The sequence below is a fragment of the Terrapene carolina genome, unplaced genomic scaffold (genome assembly GCF_002925995.2).
Source record: "Terrapene carolina triunguis isolate 2854851 unplaced genomic scaffold, T_m_triunguis-2.0 Scaffold97, whole genome shotgun sequence".
NCBI lineage: Eukaryota > Metazoa > Chordata > Testudines > Emydidae > Terrapene > Terrapene triunguis.
In genome coordinates, this window is record NW_020664448.1 from 9068336 (window position 1) to 9090118 (window position 21783).

At 43.8% G+C, this 21783-nt stretch overlaps 1 protein-coding gene across 2 annotated transcripts in view; it reads right to left on the bottom strand.

Annotated features, from left to right (window-relative positions):
• DLG2 (discs large MAGUK scaffold protein 2) overlaps positions 1 to 21783 on the bottom strand; it is a 581213-nt gene that overhangs the window by 106393 nt on the left and 453037 nt on the right. For both annotated transcript variants that reach the window (XM_026651698.2, XM_026651699.2), the window contains exon 13: positions 19185 to 19299. In XM_026651698.2, coding sequence (XP_026507483.1) covers positions 19185 to 19299 — 115 coding nt within the window. The remainder of the gene's footprint in view (positions 1 to 19184; positions 19300 to 21783) is intronic.

Here is a 21783-nt window from a genome sequence, read left to right on the forward strand (position 1 = left end):
GGGCTCGGCCGGGCTCAGGCTTTGGTCCCCCTCCTGGGGTCGTGTAGTAATTTTTGTTGTCAGAAGGGGGTCGTGATGCAATGAAGTTTGAGAACCCCCGGCCTAGATAATGAGGGCACACGCTTTAGGATTGGATTAATAAAGAGACACACTCTTTAGGACTGGATTAATAAATAGTGCCATATTTACTGTTAGTTTTCACAACAAACACAGGCTTTATTGTTGTTGGTTTTGGGGTTTTGTTTTGTTTTGTTTCTTTAGCACCTGGTCAAGGAGCCAAAGACTAAATTGTTACTGAATGTACATAATACAAACATCACAACAATCTGCTCTCACCAAATACACTTTTTAAATTCATGTCCACTGCAACTTTGGAATGTCTTCAGAGCCTAAAGGCCTTGCAGAAATGTGAATAAGAATCTTATAGTATAATACAATCAGGCATGTAGAGAATTTCAGTATATGGAACATTCAGAAGCCAACCACAATAGATTAATATTTTATAAAGTTCCTCAAAAGAAGTAATTTAAAACTCATTGTCCAAGTTCCTTCATAACCTATTGTGGGGGAAACCACCTCATTGTCTCCAGACTCTCCAGGTTCAGACATTTCCATTGTCCTTCCATTAAAGTCATTATTTCAATTATGTTCCCTGTTTAGCAGGTTCAGTTGGAACAACATTATGTACATCATTTGTTATTGCTTTGAGTATGGTTTTCCTAAGTCTCTTGCTGTCTTGAACCAAAGCTATTTAACTTCTTACTAATGCCAAAAGTTGTAGCTATAGCCTGAATTTTGTCCTAATAACTACACAGCTCTTATGAGAATACAGAAGACAGTTTTGGCAAGTTGACCTTCTAGTAATGTTAAATCGAAAGCAGACAAATTGACTGACTGAAGAGAGGATGTGACAAAACAAATTTCAGGGCTTTTAGTGGACCCATGTTTTGCTTCAATATTGTGCAATATCTGTGTCTTAACAGTCAACAAAAACTTTAAGGAAAGTTCATACAAACATGCAGATAATGAAGCTCACAATTCAGCATGTTCTTAGGTGTGTTCTGAGTAATACCTGATTAGCATGAAAGAATTAGAGTTGGATATCATATAATAATTAAACAAAAACCCCAACAAACTCTCCTGGTTTGGGGGCTTCATTACTGTAGTGTATGGAACTTTAAGAATTGAGGTGACTGTCTGTGATTATTGCATCTGTAACATCTGGAGTATTCTGGGATGCAGAGTTCAAACCCACTGGTCAGCTGGCAGCAATTGCCACTGGCTTTGGCTGGAGACTGAACCAAAGACTGAAACTGAAGTTGAATGTTGTTGTGTATACAAGCGTACACGTGTGTTCACTGTATTCATTTTATTGCTTTATATTGTTTGTTGTTGCTATTCTGATCCAATTATCATCATTGTGGTTAATTCATAAAGCATGACTTGCTGATTGCAGTTCCTGATGCTCTATCACAAAGCTTAAAATTCAGCTCAGTTTTGCTGAAGGCTTTGCTGAAGCCTGTGAGCATTTCAAGTGAACCTATACTCACTTTCTAGTGATTTAGGCCAGATTTTAGAGTTTGGCTCTCAGAAATCATGATTTCACATAGTTCTGACCCGGAACCAGGTGAAACCTGTTGACAGTAGTGAGTTTTATTCTGAAATTCTGGGTTCATTTCTGCCCAAAATCCAAACGGAAACTGATATGAATATAATTCAAAGATGCTTCAAAGATATAACTCCCATGAACAGCTACAGACTAAAAGCAGGGAGTTTCACACAGCTCTAATAATAATATGAGTCTGGTTTTGATCTTGCTTACACTAGTGTAAAATAATCAGTGTTGCTTCTATGGAGAAACACAGGTGAGAGATCAGAATCAGACTCTACAATTTTAATAAACTTCTGCCAAGATGAGCTGTCAATCCAACTTTAATTTCCAGCTTGGAAGAAGGATTAGGGCAGAGCCACCCAGGATCAACGAGTGCTTTATATGTGTCTTTTCTGTTTGCTATAAAGTCTTGTTTGCATATCCTCATTGCTGCATAGGTCCCCACTGAACCAGTGTTGAAAATGGTTCAACTGCTGGCATAGATAAGACAAAACAATTTTCAATGGTATTATAGAAACAGTGGTTGAATCTTGGAACTCCACATCAGATTGGGAACCCTGCCTCAGTCATGTTCTCTGTAATGGTGCTAAAAACATTTTTGTCCTCTCTACATTATCAGTTAAACAGTTTTCAAGATCATTTCACGGAGAAATAGCTACTGACAAATATTTACTTCTGGAGGAATTCTGCGCTGAAAAATTAAAAATTCTGTGCACAATATTTTAAAATTCTGCAAAATTCTGCATATTTTATTTGCCAAAATAACGCAATATAATAATGTCAGTTTCAATTATTTTGGTAATTTATTTCAAAATACCCATCAGCGAGTATATCTGTAACAATACAGAAAACAAAAAAGATTCCCCCAGGAGTAGAGAGTTAAAGAAACCCCTGTGCCCATATGGATCCTCACTGCAGGATCAAAGTATAAGTTACCCTAAAGTAGGAGAGATGGGGAGGAAGGCAGAGAGCAAATTAGTCAGTTGAGAGAATGCATTAGCTTAGTGGTGTCTGTCCCCAGTCTCTTCCCAGGGAGAGGTGAGGGTGCTCCCTGCTTTTCTGAGGGCAAATGGACCCCAAGATCCACTTAGCTGCTCCTAACCCCCAACCCTTCTTCAGCTCCCCTTCCCTCAGGATCCTTGCCTCAGAGACTGTTCCCTTTCAGGTGCTCCTCCCACACTCACTGCCTCCTCCTTCAGGGCACAGCCCTTTGCCCTCACCTCTCCCTTCCCCTGGAGATTGACTCTCCTTTTTCACAACACTGGCCACCCCAGGCTTCAATAACCCTCATCACTAGGGGCGCTGTGTTCCCTCTGTTTCCCCCCAACCACTAGGGATCCTCTGCTCCCCTGCACCATTGTGGAGCTTCTGCTTCTCCGCCCCCCACCACTGTGCTCCCTACCCACTCCCACCACGGGGTACCCTATGCTCCCCCCTCCCACCCTGACTGACCCCTTCCTTGCCTGCCCCAACTCCAGAGGCCCTAGCACAGTGGAAGAAACTGACTGCAGGAGCCACAGCTGGAGAACCCGACTCCTGGAGGAGGGGACCTGGCTGTGCGGCACTGCAGCTTAAAGTTCCACCTGGGACTGGGGTGTGCACTGCAAGCAGATGTCTGGTGAAAAACTCGCTGCAAACACCCTCCCTAAATGGCGTTCCTGGCCAAGGCTCCCTGTAGCTGCTTGTGTCAGCTCCATATCTCTGCAGGGTGGGCACAGTGACAGGGGCAAGGGGCATGCATTGGGAATGCATGGATCACCCTACAGCCTCCACCCCAAGTCATGGACTCAGCAGCGAGGCTGCACCCAACCCTGACACAACACAATGGCCAGGCTGGCCCCAGAAACACCCCGGGGTCCTGCCCCTCCACACCGGGTGCACCACAATAGCGAGCAAGAAGGACAGAGTGTCACACACACGCCCAGTCCTGTTCCCCCTCTCCCCAAGGAGGTGATGTACATCTCTCCTGGCTGCTCCCGACACCCGAAGTGATGCACCCCGCTCGGGACTGCTGCCAGGGAGGGGCACGTGGCCCTTCTCATGGCTTCTCTTTGCTTTCCCATCAGAATCTATTATTCTGTGGGAAAACCAAAAAAAATCTGCAGGGGACATGAATTCTGCACAGGTGCAGTTGCACAGAATTCCCCCAGGAGTAAAATATTGTCAGGCATGAGTAAGTTTCCTTTTATGTATGGGGCTTAACAGACTGGTGGCATTTTTCAATAACGAAGTTAAACTTTACTTCTGGTAAAGCCTGAGTTAACATTTCACCACAGCATAAATCTTGACAAACAAATTGAAAAACAGACTGGCTGGGTACTGGAGAGAACTGTTGACAAGACTTAAATCTGACACTGTATTTATGATCCATCCACGATAAGGTGTCACAATAGTACCTGATGACCGTAAGGATCGGTTTTCATTTCATGACTGATAAGTGACAATCCTTATCTTTAGAAACTGGCTTACAGAATCTAAAGACAGGAGTAATTACAGCAGTCATTCACCATAATCTCGGTCTGAATTCTAAACTTCCCCAAAGTCATAATGAAGGGGAAAATGTGACAGAGGAAATAGCGGCTGTTAAGAGGGAGGATTATATAAATTTTTGGTCTCCAGGAAGAATAAAAGTATTGACCCATCTTTGAAATGGATGGGGTGGGTAACATCCTCAGCATGCTACTGCCAAAATTATTCCCAAAGTGGCCCAGCAAAACCTTAACTGCTTAGAGATATATGGGAATACAAATACCTGCTTGCATCCCCAAGTAATTGCTTCCCTCCCAAATGGTACTGTAGTCTTATGTCAGAAGTACTCCATCCTGAAAACAGTACTTCTGGGACTGCAAGTTTCAGAAGCAGGAAATCAGATCTTCCTGGCTTCTACCTGCCAGTCAGGAACTAGTTCTGGGAACTGCAGCAAAGTTAGCAACATGAAATTACCTTGCACATAGGCAACGGATGTGTAGCAATACACATCCTGTACCGTAATAACAACTAGCAGGTGTATCTATAATTGGAGTTGTGTAATGTCTAGCGTGGAGGAGTGGGAATGTCTCCAATAGCAACAGAATGGACTTAAAAAAACACTAGATTCATGAAAGTGGGCGGATTAGTTTCATTGTTTGAATTTCACTTAGTAAGTGACATTTTGACACTAACTGGGTCTAGTAGCAATTTCTGATCTTCTGTATTTATAGATAAAACAAACAAACGCTTGTGAGAGAAGTATGAGCTATAAGAAGAAGTTTCATGGGAGATAAAACAGCTGATACAGAGAGCTGAAAGGCAAATATACATATAGATAAATATACGCACACACATACACAGGTGCTTTTTTTTTTAACCTCACAGTGCTCCCATCCAGTACTCATCAGGAGGGGCCCATGTAGGCAGAATTAAGTCCCACCTTCCCAGAGACTCATAGGTGCAGGAGCTAGGAGTGCAGGGGGTGCTGCCACATCCCCAGGTTTTGCCTGGGGTCCTGGCCACCGGCCCCACGCCCGGGGGCTCCGCTGGCAGCTCGGGGTCCCAGCCGCCAGCCCCGCGCCCGGGGGCTCCACTCCTGGCCCTGACCCGGGGCTCCGTCCCCAGCTGTGGCACAAGCCTTGGCTGCCTCGCCCCTGTCTGCATCCCTCCCCGCCCGGAGCCATGGCCCTGCTCCCAGTCCCAGCTGTTGAGCTGTCGGGGGCGGTAAGGGGCGTGGACAGGGGTAAAGAGGGGCACAGTTCAGCACCCCCACTCTAAAAACTGTTCCAGCGCCACTGCCTGGGAGATGCACAGAAACAGAGCAACAGCAGCAGTGTTAGGACTTCTGTACAGCAACCTACTAGGTCTGATCGACCCCTCACTTAAATTGATTCAGAACCAAACTTAGTGTCCAGCCATTGGCATGTCCCCTGCAGTCCTAGGCAGACTGGCTGCACGGCACCCACATTCTCCTGGACATGGAGATCCTGGATAAACCAGCTGCAGGACAACCACAGCAGTCCATGAAACTAGCTGCATGAAACCCATTTGGATGCATGATACTAGGGCAGGGGCGGGCAAACATTTTGGCCTGAGGGCCGCATCGGGTTTCCGAAATTGTATGGAGGGCCAGTTAGGGGAGGCTGTGCCTCCCCAAACAGCCAGGCGTGGCCCGGCCCCCGCCCCCATCCAACCCCCCCTGCTTCTCACCCCCTGACAGCCCCCCCCCGGGACTCCTGACCCATCCAACCCCCCCGTTCCCTGACAGCCCCCCCCCCCGGGACCCCTGTCCCATCTAGTCCCACCCCATTCCCTGTCCCCTGACTGCCCCTGCCGCCCCATCCAACCCCTCCTCTCATTTCTGACTGCCCCCCCAGGACCCCTCCCCCCATTCAACCCCCCTGTTCCACGCCCTCTGACTGTCCCGACCCCTAACCACAACCGCGCCCCCTAACCACCACCACCACCCCGAACTCCCCAGCCTTCTATCCAACCCCCCCTGCTCCCTTACCGTGCTGCCTGGAGCACCGGTGGCTGGCGGCGCTACAGACATGCTGCCCAGAGTAGCAGGACAGGCAGCTGCACTGCCCGGCGGGAGCCAGTTATGCCACCGTGCAGCGCAGAGCACCAGGTCAGGCCGGGGTCTGCAGCTGCGCTGCCCCAGGAGCTCGCAGCCCCGCCGTCCAGAGCATTGCGCCAGCGGCGCAGTGAGCTGAGGCTGCGGGGAAGGGGGAACAGTGGGGGAGGGGCCGGGGGCTAGCCTCCCGGGCCAGGAGCTCAGGGGCCGGGCAGGAGGGTCCACGGGCCAGATTTGGTGTGCGAGCCGTAGTTTGCCCACCTCTGTACTAGGGTTAGGTAGTGGTCCCAAGCCAGTGTGGTCCCAGACCTTCTGCTGAAGGACTTTGTTCTCTGGTAAGACAGTGAGATAGCAGCGAACCTTAAGTTGTAGCTGCTTTTGGACTCTGTATGGACCTTAATTTCTGGTAGGTAATTTACTTGTATTCTTCGCATGCTCACTGTATAGTACACTCAGCCATCTATATTTCTGATGATAGGCATAAGAAGATGATATGGTAGAGCCCACCGATCATCATGGCCTACTCACTTAACACAACTGGGTTCCCTTTTCCACAGATGGATTTCCTCACTGTGAAGAAAAGATTCTCCTCATTTATCTTTCTTGGAAAGTCCCTTCACAAGGAAATTCTCACTCTTCTCCTCCTGGGTCACCTTCCATCGCAACAATACTCATCTTGATTTTATGATCTATGCGCTTAGTTTAGAGGGTGGTCTGCCCAACCATGCCTCTGGGATCCATTTATGTGAGATTCTCAGATGGGAGGCACTTTAATAGGTGCTAAGCATTATTATTTTTGTTTCTCGCTTGACTGCTGACTTAGCAACCCTGAGATTTTTTATTTGCTTGTACTGTACACAAATGTACTGTACTTTGCTGCAGTATACCCCCCACCTTGACTAAATTTATGGGGGCGTTTTACCTCGATTGGTTTCCTTGTCTACATCCATGTTCTAGCTTGGCTTGTACTTTCCCAGCACCTCACTGAGCAATAAACTAACCAATGTCCTTTCTTAGCTGTTGACATGGAAACATAAGAGCTGTTTGTCAGAGACTACATGATATTTTCAAACAGAGCAGAAAAGCCCTAGATGCATGTTTTGCTGATTCACTTTCAGCCATTTTAAGCTCCAGACAATCTACTTTGTTGTCATTTTTTCCTGCCTTAATTGATCATGTTCTGAATCTGTATTAAAAAATCAGGCCATCTGAAATAGTGGCTGTTTTGGTTATTTAAATCTTTCAAGAATCATATTCCCATATTCTTAAACAAGGCAAAGTCTTTTCATCATTGTTTTCTGCTTTAGGAAACTACTGTAATCTAGTTGACGCTTCCCCTCTGAGTGAGGCACTGCTCTATGAAACTGGCAGTGCCACTAGGGATCTGGGAAACAGAATATATGTATATTGAAAAGCTATTAAAGCATCTCCTATGAAAATAAAAGGTGCACTGCTTCCTTAGCACATGCTTAAGTCTATTACCTGTTCTAGGACATTGTTTAACTATCTTATGGGACAGAACATGGAAAATGGCCAGAAGTTTATGCCACTTATTTCTACCATATTTGCTAAAAGAGAATCAGTTCCAGCAGGCATTAGTAATTCAGTATTTAGTTTATGATTTCACTGAGCAGCCAGTAATTTAGCACAAAATTAGATGCAGGTGATACTTAAAAGATCCACTGGCAAGGTAAAGAAATGGACTTCTATAAGAATGACCTGAATAGGGAACTCAGATGCAATGGGAAAATACATCTTTTAAAGGATTAATCTACTGTATATATTGTACAATAAAGAATTTAAATCAGAGCTCGGCCTCCTGTACAACAACAAAACTACTGTAAGCTGTAGTTTATTCCATAGGGTCCTATCCTGCCAGGTACTGAGTGCCATGGGAATTGTGTGTGTTCAACACCTAACAGGAAGTGTTCGGCATCTTGCAGGATCAGACCCATAACAAGCTACAATTCACCAAATGGAGAATCATCCCTTGAAATGCTTTTTAAAAGAATGGCAATGTGCACAGACTCCAGCACACCACTAGGCACCATCTCTTCTGTAGCAGGATCTTTGGGGTGGCCCACAGATTGCCCCCTTTTTTTAAAAAAGAAAGCGGGTGAGTTTTGGTGGGGTTCCACAGAATCATCTCACTAACCCTACCCAAAATCTTCAGGCCACCCTCATGCAAACCGGTGGACAGGAGTTGGTTACATTGGGGAGGGGACCTGAAAAACTGCTTTGAAGGCCCAAATAAAAATGATAAAAATGGACTCTTCCCATCACCCACCCTTGCAAGGGCCTTTTGGGTAAAGACTGCACCATCTCCCACAAAAAGAGAGATATCTGGCCAGTGGCTGTGTAGCCCATTCTCCAGCAGCCGGTAGCTGAGCTGGACGTGTTGCTGTGTGCCTGGAAAACCTGGTTGCACAACAAATTTAGGTCTTTGATAGGCACATTGTCCATTCTAGGGGGCCATTATTAGGGAAAGGAGCCAGAGCATCAGCAGTGGGTTGAGATTCCCAGCATCAGACGGTAGGGGGTGGAGATAAATGACATTTTGAACCTCATAAAGATGCACAAATGCTTCACCTTTTGCTCAGTTTGGCTGAATTGGTTCTTCTGCCCCTAACAGCAATGTCCTGCCTCAACTGTAATGTAAATATAAGAGGTAACCTGTTAAGGTTGGTGTCAGAATCTGAGATGAGAATGCTGTGACTTTTTTGTGGTTATACTTTCGATCTTTGCTGTCCATTACCTGCTTTTTTCCTCCCCAAAGGGAGTACTATTAATATCCGTAAAACCAACTTTACCTTTTAAAAACTATTAACTATTTAAATATTAATACAACAGGAAAATATGCTGAGATAATAAGCACAGTGTTAGAGAAATCTTTAGCCAGGTCATTTGGCAGCTAATAGCCCCACCTGACCATATATCAGGTATTTCAAATTTCATACACCCAGAATATATCTCAGGCATATCACTGTACTTTCGGCATATCACATTTTAGTTCATTTCACACCAGAACTCCAACAAATTTTAAAGTCTCAACTTAAGAGCCACTGAGATGTGAATGTCTGCAGATTAACAGTTCTCACACTTGTCTTTTACATAGAGAATGGCTAGCCAGCCGCAGCATACACACACCATTATTGGGACCTTAATTAAGGATCTCTGAAAACTTATGGGCCTGATTTTCAGAGGCGCTGATCACCTGCGGCACCAATTAGAGCCATGGGTACTCAGCAATTCTAAAAATCAGTCTCTCCTATCCACTAATAACTACCCCCCTTACCAAAAACGATGAGTAAAATAAGTTTTAGACATGCTAACAAAATAATCATATGACCTTAGAACCCCAGAAGGCAACCTTTCACCTGTGTTCCTTCATATGAATTGGTCTGATTGGCCTATTCCATTTAGAGTGTCTTGGATTGTTCTGTAAACTGGGTACTTTTTTCTAGCTATTAGCTCCATGCCGAGCTCCAAAATAATAAAATTATCTATGTATAGGCTATACTACCCATGTGGGTCCCAAGAGGCCCCCAGGCAGCTTGTTTGGGGTTACCCAAGTAGGACCAAAAAGGCCCCAAACCCTGTTTTCCTTTTCAGGAGTAGGGAACCAAATTGGGAAGGAGGTTTGAGCATTGGCCTGCTAAACCCAGGATTGTGAGTTCAATCCTTGAGGGGGGCCACTTAGGGATCTGGGGCAAAATCGGTACTTGGTCCTACTAGTAAAGGCAGGGGGCTGGACTCAATACCCTTTTTTGGGGAGGTCTAGGTTGGATATTAGGAAAAACTTTTTCACTAGGATGGTGGTGAAGCACTGGAATGGGTTACCTAGGGAGGTGGTGGAATCTCCTTCCTTAGAGGTTTTTAAGGTCAGGCTTGACAAAGCCCTGGCTGGGATGATTTAGTTGGGAATTGGTCCTGCTTTGAGCAGTGGGTTGGACTAGATGACCTCCTGAGGCCCCTTCCAACCCTGATATTCTATGATTCTAAGTGTTAGAGAGTCAAGAAGCAGATGCTGCTGAAGCTCCATAATCCAGAGGACTGAGCTGATAGTATAAGGACAGCCTTCCTGCTCCAAAAAACAGCAAATACAAAACCAAAAAAGGAGTAAGGGATAAGGAATGAGCTCAGCCTGAAAAGAGACCATCTTGCCCTGCTTTAAGAAAGAGACATTTTGGAGAGGGATCTTTATTTGTGCTTTATTTCTGCCTCAGAAAAGTATAGTCTTGGATTTTTACCTGGTTATGAGCCTGATACAGCTCCCATTGAAGCCAATGAAAAGACTCCCTTTGATTTCAACGGGAGCTGGACCACACCTTGTATTAATAGAACAAGAGCTGAACACTAGTGGTAGAATATTCAAAAATGCATCCTTAAGTGGAATATGCCAAATGGGTAACTGCCTACACAATTTGCCATTTCCCAACTCTAATATGCACTTGCAAGCTCCCTGACCCATTTTGCATGTGCAGCTTAGGCATACACACATCTGACAATTTCTAAACATATTAACAAATGCTTTACTAAAATCACTCTCTCTATATTGTTCCATTTAGAGAGATTCTTTGCAACACACTTTTTCAATCTGTGTTATAATTTAGAATTTGGAATTGCTTGAGATTCATCAAAGGTAAATTACCAAACATTATGAAAAATCCTACTTAACACCGTTTATGTTTTGATATAAAGAGAGAGCTGTAGTGGTTTCTATCTTGCCATGCAGTGTACAATCAGGGCTGTGTAAGCTCTGGCGATTATAAAAATAAAATAGTAATATTTAGGTGCCAAGTTCACTCATAGAACTCCCCTCCCAAAGCTATAATTCTGTAATAAAGTTTTGCAGCATGAAAGAGAAGTAATTTCAGGTGTGGCACTGTGGATGGGAGGGACTATACAACCATCCAGTCTGGAAAAACACGCTGCCCGTGTGTATGTATCAATAAATGTTGATTTTATTCCTGAGAGTGGCAAATGAATTTTGAAGCAACTATGGGAGGCAAGCAACAAGAATGTGAGAAATGTATTGATTTGCAAAACAAGCAAACCTAAAAATGCAAAGCACTTTGTTACTGAAATAGAAACAGCAGATACAGCACCGGCTGCCTTTACAGCTTGTTTATGGTAAGTCTGCATGTCTGAGGAGAAAAGTGCAGAAAGGAAAGGATGCTCCACACTTCTGAAGGCTTGTTCTGCTAATTAATGGATTAAGATATGCAGATCATGCCATAGACTGCAGTGTTGAGTGTCTCCGTAATTTCTATGGACATAAAGACTAGGCTATTACAGCTTCGGTATTTGAAGTTTTTTATATTTTTAAATTGCCATTCCCCTTCATAACTCCCCCGCCCCCATATCTAGTGAAGTTTTATCTTCACTGAGTCTCTCTTGCAGTGGGAAACTTCTTCTCCCAGATCTTCAGGGCACAATTTTGTCATCTTTACATGTTCATTTTTCACATTTAGGGTTTTCAGAGGAGAATTCCATCTTTCAAACCTAATCCAATGCTTACTAAAGCCAATGGGAGTGTTTAGCCTCCAGAAAGAAAGTAGGATAAAATGGTGGCTGTAACAGGCATTCTATAAATGTAACCAACTGGATGCTGCTTGCAATCCTCACAAACTTTGGAGACTGAACTCTTCAGTTGTAACTCACTGCAGTGCCTGAGCCGAAATCCTGGGACTATTTTCAAAACAGAGCTCTCCCCAGGTGCTAGTACAACTATGGCATCAAGTCTATTTTTAAGGAGTTAAGTAAGTGCATGTACTGCCTCTAGCACCAAGTGGAGGATTCATTGTTCTGGAAATCAGAGTACACAATAGAATGCTCCTAGCCCCTGACGTCCTCTAAAGGCGTATCTCCTTTAAGCCGTATGGAGTCCCGATAAGTTACTACGGCAAATGTTCACATTTTACCCTTTGTGGCTCAATAAATAAATTAGCAAACACAAACACATATATAATGCTTTTAGTGTTCAAAGAGCCATGCTGACATTAGTTAATTATCCCTCACAACCCTCTGAGGTAAGGAAACAATATTATCCCCATGATTGTAGAGATGGGGAAGCTGAGGCAGAGGGGTGAAGAGATTTGCTGAAAGTCATCCAGTGACTTGGTGGCAAAGCCAAGGTTAAAACTCAGGGCTCCCTGATTCTCATCCCACTGCTCATTTTTCCAGATCACTTTGCCTGTGAGCATGCGGATTTGAAAGATTGAAGATACCTTGTGAACAATTCTGAAACTTCTCCCTTTTAAAGATTTCTTATAATTTTGTAATTTTATATGATTTTACAGCTATAGCTATTCTATATAGGTTTCTTATACTATGCTCATCACCACCTTCTAGCAGTCCACTAAGCATTAAGCTCAGGTTCATATAGGCAGGCACAGTAAAACAATAATCTGATATGGAACCATGTGTGATGTCCAGAGTTATAATAGTCTATAAAACATAGAGGCTTACAATCATTTAAAATACTCCGTTTGAATTCTGTCAAAGCTTTGGAAATGCCTTACACCAAATACAACAAAATGAAGACAAAAATAATTTCCTTTTAACAAACATTTTTACTGAATTTAATGCTCCCTGGATTGAGGTGCCTGAGGTACTTTCTTTACTGTACAGTATCGTTAGAACTGGTATAGCATGGGCAGTAGCAGTGCAAGCTACCTTGCGTTGCCCATCAAGGGGCCCCAGCCCTGACCTGGAGGACCACGTTTAGGGCTGACAGAGGTTGAGGCTCCATGCCCATTTGAACTGTGGTGATTCATCTCAGACTTGTGATGTAAAGGAGTCAGTTTAGATATGGCAAAAAAAATCTGGACTGCGGCATGCCAATCTAAACACTTTACACAAGACAACAATCTCTTTTAGATGCAGCGACTTTTGGTCACAACTGATCTTGGACAGATTTAAACCACCGAGCTCGAGATGAAAGGATCTGAGGCTATGTCTACACTGCGTATCATACAGCGGCACAGCTGGGCCGCTACAGCCATACCGCTGTAAGCAGCGTAGCCGCTCTTCGCCTGCAGAAAAGAGCTCTCCTGCAGGCAAAATAAAACCACCCCCAATGAGGGGCGGTAGCTTTGTTGGTGGGAGAGCGTTTCCCACTGACAAAGCACTTTCCACATCGGTGCTTTTCAGCGTTAAAACTTTTGTCGGTCAGGGGTGTTTTTACACCCCTGACCGACAAAAAGTTTTAATGACAAAAATGCAGTGTAGACCTACCCTAAGTCTCCATAAATGTCTTGATCCATTACTTAATCCAGGGTTCTAAACATCCAGATGGATTCTGGGTTAACTCCCCCCAGTAATAATATTTAGTTATAGACCTTTCTGCAGAGGTTCAATTTGTAATATATAAAAATTGGAAAGTACTGTAGTTGTGTATTCTAAACTTACCTGAACCTTTTTCATCTAGAAATCAGAGAGACAATCCTATGAAGGCAGGTTCTTTGGCATGGTATGCTCCCTCTAACACCTAGTTTTCAACTGGCTGCAGTGAGATGTATAGTTCTGACATACCCACCTATATCTCCTGAAAATCTTGCACTGATCTACTTTAAGATACACACACACACACAATTTGAGGCATCTATTAATTTAATGGCATAGTTTCTTCATGTCTACACTAGCAGATCCCTCCAATGCTTGACCATTAACACTAAAATTCCACTGGCTGGATTCCTTTCAACCAAGGGACTTAACTTCCTAAATATTTTAGTCCTTCAAAAGGTTGCCATATTCTACAGCCCATGAGTGACTCTGCAGAACTGGGAGTGGACAGCGCAGCTGTTTTAAACCAATATATATGTTTTTGCAAGAGCAAGTGTTTTATCCTCTGAGTTCAAAAGACAAGAATGTAGTCAACACTAAAAAGTCATCTGTGTATAGCACAATGTTTAGCTTTATTGATGGTCTTCACCCTACTCTCCTATCAAAGGGTTTGTGAGCTAGCAGTTGAGTTGCTAAGAAATAAAAGTGGTGAAAAGCAGAACCTTGTCTCAGCACTCTAATTAAAGCAAATTGATCCAAAACAAATCCATTAACCTTAGCCAGGCAATAAAGGAGCTATAAATAACCACTATTTAGCCCATTACACATCAGTTCCTCCACAGGCATCATATTTTCTGTTTTTCTTTCCCTTGTTCTTTCTCACTGAATCGATTTACATGCCAAAGTAAATCATCTCCTGTTTTTCAATCCCCACCTAGAGTCTCATAATACTCTTTGTGGCCCTGCAGTTGGTTGCCGTGGCCATTCTGATAACATCTCAAACAGGGGATTAGTGCTTCACGGGCAGCAGGAACAGATGAATTCTTAAGAAACAATGACAGTATTTTTATATAAAGCCACTACTAAAGAGAACAGATAAAGAGAAACACAGAAAATATGATTTATAGTCAGAAATACAGTTGAAGAGAAATGTTTTCCATGAACCAGCAGTGGCTCTTTGAAATGACTAAGATAAAGAGCAAGAAAAGAATACAACCCACCAAAATTAAACAAAGGAGTTCAAAGGGCTACACAATTCCTTATGTAAACATCCCTCTCTCTGGTTTATTCTTAGTATATACAGTTTTTAAGACTACATTTCAACAGCTGTGACAAATGCAGTTCTAGCACCTATGATCCATTATCTTCATATTGTATATTCTTTACACTTCATTTAATATTAAAGACTAAATGTGTTCCAATTATTAGGGGGTTGGACTATGCCAAGCATCAGCATGTTCAATTCCCCTGTCTGCATGAGGAGAGGATCAGCTACCTTCTTAAGACAGAGGATCTTCAGAGAGGGTGGGGTCAAATAGGATTCTGTGAGGAATCCACACAAACCTTCACAGAGCCTGAGGCTGTATTAGCTTTTTGCATGCCTCCCTCTGCAAGAAAGAACCCCTCTTGAAGTCATTTTCAGGGGCAGCAGAAGATGAAGGAGCCAGATGGAGCCATGCTTTCAGAGACAATGGTAGACAGGGAGTCTCCAGAATTGGTATGGAGACCCCAGCATGCCGTGGTTCCCCAAGGTCTTGGGGGGGGGGGAATCTGCAAGTTTTAGGGTTTGAACCCACTGCCCATTCCATGAGGAAAGTAGCAAACTCAATCCCAGTTGGAAGGATCTGCTGGAAACTCTGCATGGCTCCTGCCACAGACTTTATCTTTCCTCTCACACGTTTCCACAAGAAGGGCAGAAGACCGACACTTCCTATCCAGCTGCTGCTGGTGCACTAGTTGTATTTAGTTTTTAATAATTCTCAATTTAAGAGAAACTTGTTTTCCTCTCTTCTGGTTTTCCCAGTGTAATTTTATCTACACAGCAATTACTTTATGTACCCACGCACTGCCTAACCAATGAAATTTATCCCAATTAAAACTCCAACGCTAAAACTTTTCAAGCTGAATATATATATATATATATATATATATATATATATATACACATACACACACACACATATATAAGCTTGTATTCAACGCAGAATGGCAAAACCACAACATCTTAAATACAGAAGAAATGAAGAAAAATGGAATCATTAACTTTCCATCATAACTGGGAATTGCTACGTAGACATTTTTAGGATAATTAGCAGCATCTTGTCCTTTCACGCACTGCACAGATGCTTACCAAAATGATCATCTAAAATGCACTTGGCCTGAATTTCAAGAACATTATTACAGTATTCTCTTATGCTGCAGACTTCTCACAAAGGGTCCCTCGATGAGAAGGGGATTATATCCTTAATGTCCCCAGCAAATCAAAACCTCACAGAACATGGCATGCTTGCTATGTCATTCTTCCCCCACACCCCACTGCCCCAGTACCTAATAAAGACAGAAACTACCTTGGTAATGACCATATATTATTTGAATCAACAGTGCCTAGCACAATGGAGGCCATGCCCCTGACTGTGGCCTCTAGGTTCTACCACATTCCAAACAAATAATAATAATATGTAAAATACAGTGCTTATCAAGTACACTTTTAGTAGAGCTGAACACAGCCAGCTTTCTTGGCTTTGACTGCATGAATTTATGCAACTAAAAATGAACTGAGGTTCTTGAGGTTTTATGGTTGAGGCTTTTCTGCTCAGTTCTGAAATAAAAGAACAGATCTGTATTTGTGGTATGGGAAGTGATATTTAGACATATGGCTAAAAGACATCAGAAGAGTATCGGGCTACTGCGAGGTCACCATGATGATTACTGGAGATTTTTGTTTAATCAAACTCCATCTTACAAAATTATAAACTATTTGTTTCCAATTGCGAATTTAAAAACAACAGATGTTACTTCAACAGCTGTGTATTAAGACAGAGGGTAATATTTTCTAAAGGGCCTAAATAACTTAGGAGTCTATGTTCCATTTTCAAAAGTGATCTACGCACTTAGGCTCAGATTTTAAAAGACCCCCAAAGATGCAGATAGGTGCCTAGACAGATTTTCAAAAGCATTTAAGTAGATCAGGTGACAAACTCCCATTGATTCACCTGTTTAGGTACTATTGAAAATCCCAATAGGTGCCTTTAGGTGCCTAAATTTCTTTGAAATTCTGACCATCAGACCCCTATGTCACATTGACTTTCAATAAGACTTAGGCTCCTAAGTGCCTAAATCAATTTGAAAATGGCACTTAGGTGCTTTTGAAAAGATTACTCAGAGGCTATGGAGTCAGTTACACTGCGATTGCTGCCAATGGGGACCTTGGGCTTCTGAATCTCTTTCCAGGTAGAAGTATTCTACCTGTATTTAAAGTTAAGTTTTGATTTTTTAAAAACCTGTGTATTAAGTTGATGCTTGTGAAAGGTGCTGGATTGTGAGCAGAATGAAGTCCTCTATTTACAGAACAAGTGCTGTACTGATAATGACATCAAAACTGTCCCCACATTTGTCCCACCAAGGTGCCTCCAGTGGCAGACATGGGGCTATTCTGTAATAATCTATGGATACTGTATTGGGATTTTTACTGTTGGGTGTATTGGGTTTAATCAACAGGGATGTTGGGAACAGGGCCGGCTCCAGGGTTTTGGCCGCCCCAAGCAGCCAAAAAAAAAAAAAGCCACGATCGCGATCTGCGGCGGCAATTCGGCAGAAGGTCCTTTGCTCCGAGCAGGAGTGAGGGACCGTCCGCCAAATTGCTGCCGAATAGCTGGACCTGCCGCCCCTCTCCAGAGTGGCCGCCCCAAGCACCTGCTTGCCAAGCTGGTGCCTGGAGCCGGCCCTGGTTGGGAAACAAACAGGAATTCAAAACAATGATTCAAGATAAGACAAACAAACTATTGAGGGTTGTCACAAGATAATGGAATGGACAATGACTCTAGAGCAGGGGTCGGCAACCTCTGGCACGCGGCTCGCCAGGGTAAGCACCCTGGCGGGCCGGGCCAGTTTGTTTACCTGCCGCGTCCGCAGGTTCGACCAATCGCGGCTCCCACTGGCCGCGGTTCACCGCTCCAGGCCAATGGGGGCGCCGGGAAGCCGGGGCCAGCACATCCCTCGGCCCGTTGGAGTTGGAGAATCACATGATTTCACTGAAAGGAAAAGTTAAGGCAGGAGTCCTGACACCAGTGGTTGTGCATTAAGAGAGAGACCAGAGATGGGTCAGAAGTGCAGCTAAACCTGTACCCATGACATAAGAACAGCCATACTGGGTCAGACCAAAGGTCCATCTAGTCCAGTATCCTGTCTTCCGACAGCGGCCAATGCCAGGTGCTTCAGAGGGAACGAACAGAACAGGTAATCATCAAGTGATTCATCCCCTGTTGCCCATTCCCAGCTTCTGGCAAACAGAGGCTAGGGACACCATCCCTGCCCATCCTGGCTAATAGCCATTGATGGACCTATCCTCCATGAACTTAACTAGTTCTTTTTTGAATCCTGTTATAGTCCTGGCCTTCACAACATCTTCTGGCAAGGAATTCCACAAGTTGACTGTGCATTGTGTGAAGAAATACTTCCTTTTGTTTGTTTTAAACCTGCTGCCTATTCAAGATACTTCCATCCTGGTCTGGACAGATCAACCTCTGGGGATATGAGAGAAGTTCCATCTCAATCCCCATTCAGTCCTTGACCTCTCTACTGAAGTACCAATTAGTGCCTGTTGGGGTTCCTGTCACTGGGAACTGCAATGAGACCACCAATTGCCTCCTTTAATATTTCCCTCTTGCTTAAATTCCTTCTTTGCTACCTTCTCCGCTCATGCTGAAGGCATAATGACAAAATCTAGGATTTAGCCTTAATTGGATCTCTGTAATGTTACCACCCGAATTAGCTCCCCCCCGCCATGAATAATTGTCACTGCCTGGAGGTTGACATATTGCTTCCCTGTACTTTGCAATTGTCAAGAATTTCAAATGGTATGCTCAGAACAAGGAAACAGTTTAGAAGTGGAAGGCCTAAAAAGTAGGAGTGCTATTAAAATATTTGGCATTAAGCCCCACATGCTTACCTTTAGCAGTACACTTTCCATTGCCAAAATGAGGGGCTGGCCGCAAACCTTGCTAGGATCAGAGGTGTGAATCCCAGTCCTTTGGTTAATAATAGCTACTGAAATAGGATGACTATGGCAAAGGTAAAGCGGTGATCACTAGTACTGCCTAGCTAAGAATTGTGTACATCCTATATAATTATTGTCATCCTGTATCGTCCTGCCTCTTAGATCATAAGCTCCTTGTAGCAGGGGCAGTTTGAATGGTGCCCAGTCGAATGGAATTTGACCTAAGCCTTCAGTATACAGAAAAGCTCGTCTGTTTTTTCAGCTATTGTGTGGGTTGTCAAATGGTGAAAGTTTTCATCTTAAAGCATTGCTACAACTCTTTCTACTGCTCTTTAAAAATAGCCTTGGAATGATAGCATTAGTAATATAGGCGCATCAAGAAATTATATTAATTTCACTGCATTATACATTTTGAACCATATAAACTCACATGATACATGTCTCCGTTATATTCCTCAGCTCTCCAAACCACATGGTAGAGAAGCTGCTCACATTTATCATCAGGAAAAACACTCCGTGCCTACCTGACGTAGAGTGACCGCTTCTGATTGGTTCTCAGGGAGCCAGACCCAGAACTCATGCTGTGGTTCATCATCTGCTCACGTAGGTCATGGATTTTTGCCTCAAATCGAGCGTACTCTGATGATGGAAAAAACAAACAAACCTCTATTGTAGCTGCATTACAACTGGTAAATGCAAATGAATGTTAAGATTAATAAATCCAGGACATGTTCTTAGAATCATGGTCACATGACCTATCTATCTTAAGCGTGTATATAACCCCATTACTGTAGCATCTAAGCATTTCACTATCTTTAATATATTCACTCGCAACACCAAGGTACTGTCATCCCTATTTTGTACCTGGGGAACTGGGGCACAGAGAGACTGACTTGCCAAAGGTCACACAGAAAGCCTGTGGCAGACCAGGTAACTGAACCCAGGCTAGCACCATACCCACTGGACCATCCTTCGTCTCAGTGACTGAATTACCTTGCTGACAGAGCACAAGGTACAGTAACATTACCAGTCGGACCAACACATGAAGAAGCAATAAAGAAAGTTTCCAAAGTTCTTTCAAGTGGAACTGTGCAGTGGAGAACCACCCCTCCCGATCTCATTTAGCAAGGAAATACCTTGGGAGCTAGTTTGTCCACACTGACTGTGGAATTTTCATGAAAAGTCCCCCTGCCTGGGTGCAGTGGGGGGCAAAGCATGCAGTGAACCCCTTCTGCCCCCAGAGGAGTTACCCTTACAGAACGCACCGAATACCAAGGGGCCCTCTCATGCTGCACACTCCTTGAAGCAGAGTGTAGGTAAACTTGAGGCCCAGCCAGTGCTTCGCACCCTGGGCAGGAGCACCTATCTGAGAGACAATGCTTGGGTGTGCACACAATGGGAACCTGATTTCACCGTTGCCCTGCACCTTATTTACACTAGTGCAATGTGGATGCAAACTAGTTGTAAAATGCTACTGATCAGAATGGTAGCATTTTACACCCACTTTGCATTGGTCAAGGTACAGGACAACAATGAATTGGACCCTACATCTTTAGTATGGGACTGGGTGCAGCAACTGCTGCTCTTAGAAGCAGGCATAATTCCTCCAGATTCCACCATACTCACAGACAGCTGCTAACTCCTTCCCTCTCTCCACCGCTCCATTGCCTTTGAGCCATAATACAGCTCAGAGTTGGAGAGAGTTGCTAAAGAAAACTAAGAAGAATTTTTTTTCTGAAATGTGATTCAGAGACTTCCTATTAAACAGGACACTTACAATGGAAAGCCAGGCAAACACAGAACCCAATATTACATACTTGCTAAAGAAAAGATTGATTTTAATAATAAAATATATCAATAATACTTATACTGAGCTTTACATGTTTAAAGGAATGTATAAATGTTATTTAATCCTCACAACACCTCTATCAATTATGTAGAAATTACTATTCCCATGTTCAGATGTTGAAGGCCCTTTGAACACCTCAATCCCAGCCCAAAGCACCTTCCTGCACCCCAAACCCCTCATCCGCAGCCCCACCCCAGAGCACACACCCTGAACCCCTCATTTCTGGCCCCACCCGGAACCCGCATCCCCAGCCCAGAGCCCATACCCCTTCCACACTGCAACCCCCTGCCTCAACCCAGAGCCCCCTCCCATACTCCGAACCCCTCGGCTCCACCTCCCAGCCTGGAGCCCCCTCCTGCACCCCAATCCCTGGCTCCACCCCAGAGCCCACACCCTCAGCCGGAGCCCTCACCCCCTCCCGCAACTCAACCTCCTGAGCCAGCCTGGTGAAAATGAGTGAGTGAGTGAGGGTGGGGAGAGTGAGTGACAGAGGGAGGGGGGATGGATCGAATAGGGGGTGGGCCCTCAGAGAAGGGGCGGGGCAGAGGCGGGGCCTCAGATGAGGGGCAGGGCAGGGCAAGGGTGTTGGTTTTGTGTGAGTAGAAAGTTGGCAATCGTATCCATTGCTTTTGTTTGTGTACAAACTACTGGAGCAAGTTTTCAGATCATGCTGTTCCTTCAGGTTCATAATTTAGCAGATCCTCTTCTCACTTGAATCCAATTTTCTTTATCAGAAATCTTGACTCAGATTGAAAACCCTCTGATGCGGACTAAAGCACTGTATAGATAAGATTTAAGTCTCATTTTCAAAAGTGATTTAAGCATTTAGGAGCTTAAGTCTTATTGAAAATCAATGGGACTTGGGCTCCCAAGTGATGGAGGGCCAGATATTTTATGTCAGTGGGAGTTAGGCACCTAAATACCTTCAAAAATCTGGCCCTAAATCACTTTTGAAAATGGGACTTAGGTGCTTTTGCAAATTTTACCCCTAATCTAGGATTTGTACATTTTCCCTTTGGTCAATTTGGTCAAGATTCATTTTGTAAATTGTTTTGTTTCTGGCAAGCCAAATAAAATATTACATTAACTTTTTATTATTACTATTACAGCTATTTATTTTTACTCTACCTCATTATGTGCTTCTTGCTATATTGTAAACCTACTTGATATTTATGAAAGGTACATGTAAAACAATCAATTAAAAAAAGTAGCCTGTATTTCCATTGCTCACATTCCACCTGTTCTGTGGATAAACAGAGAGCACTTCACATTCC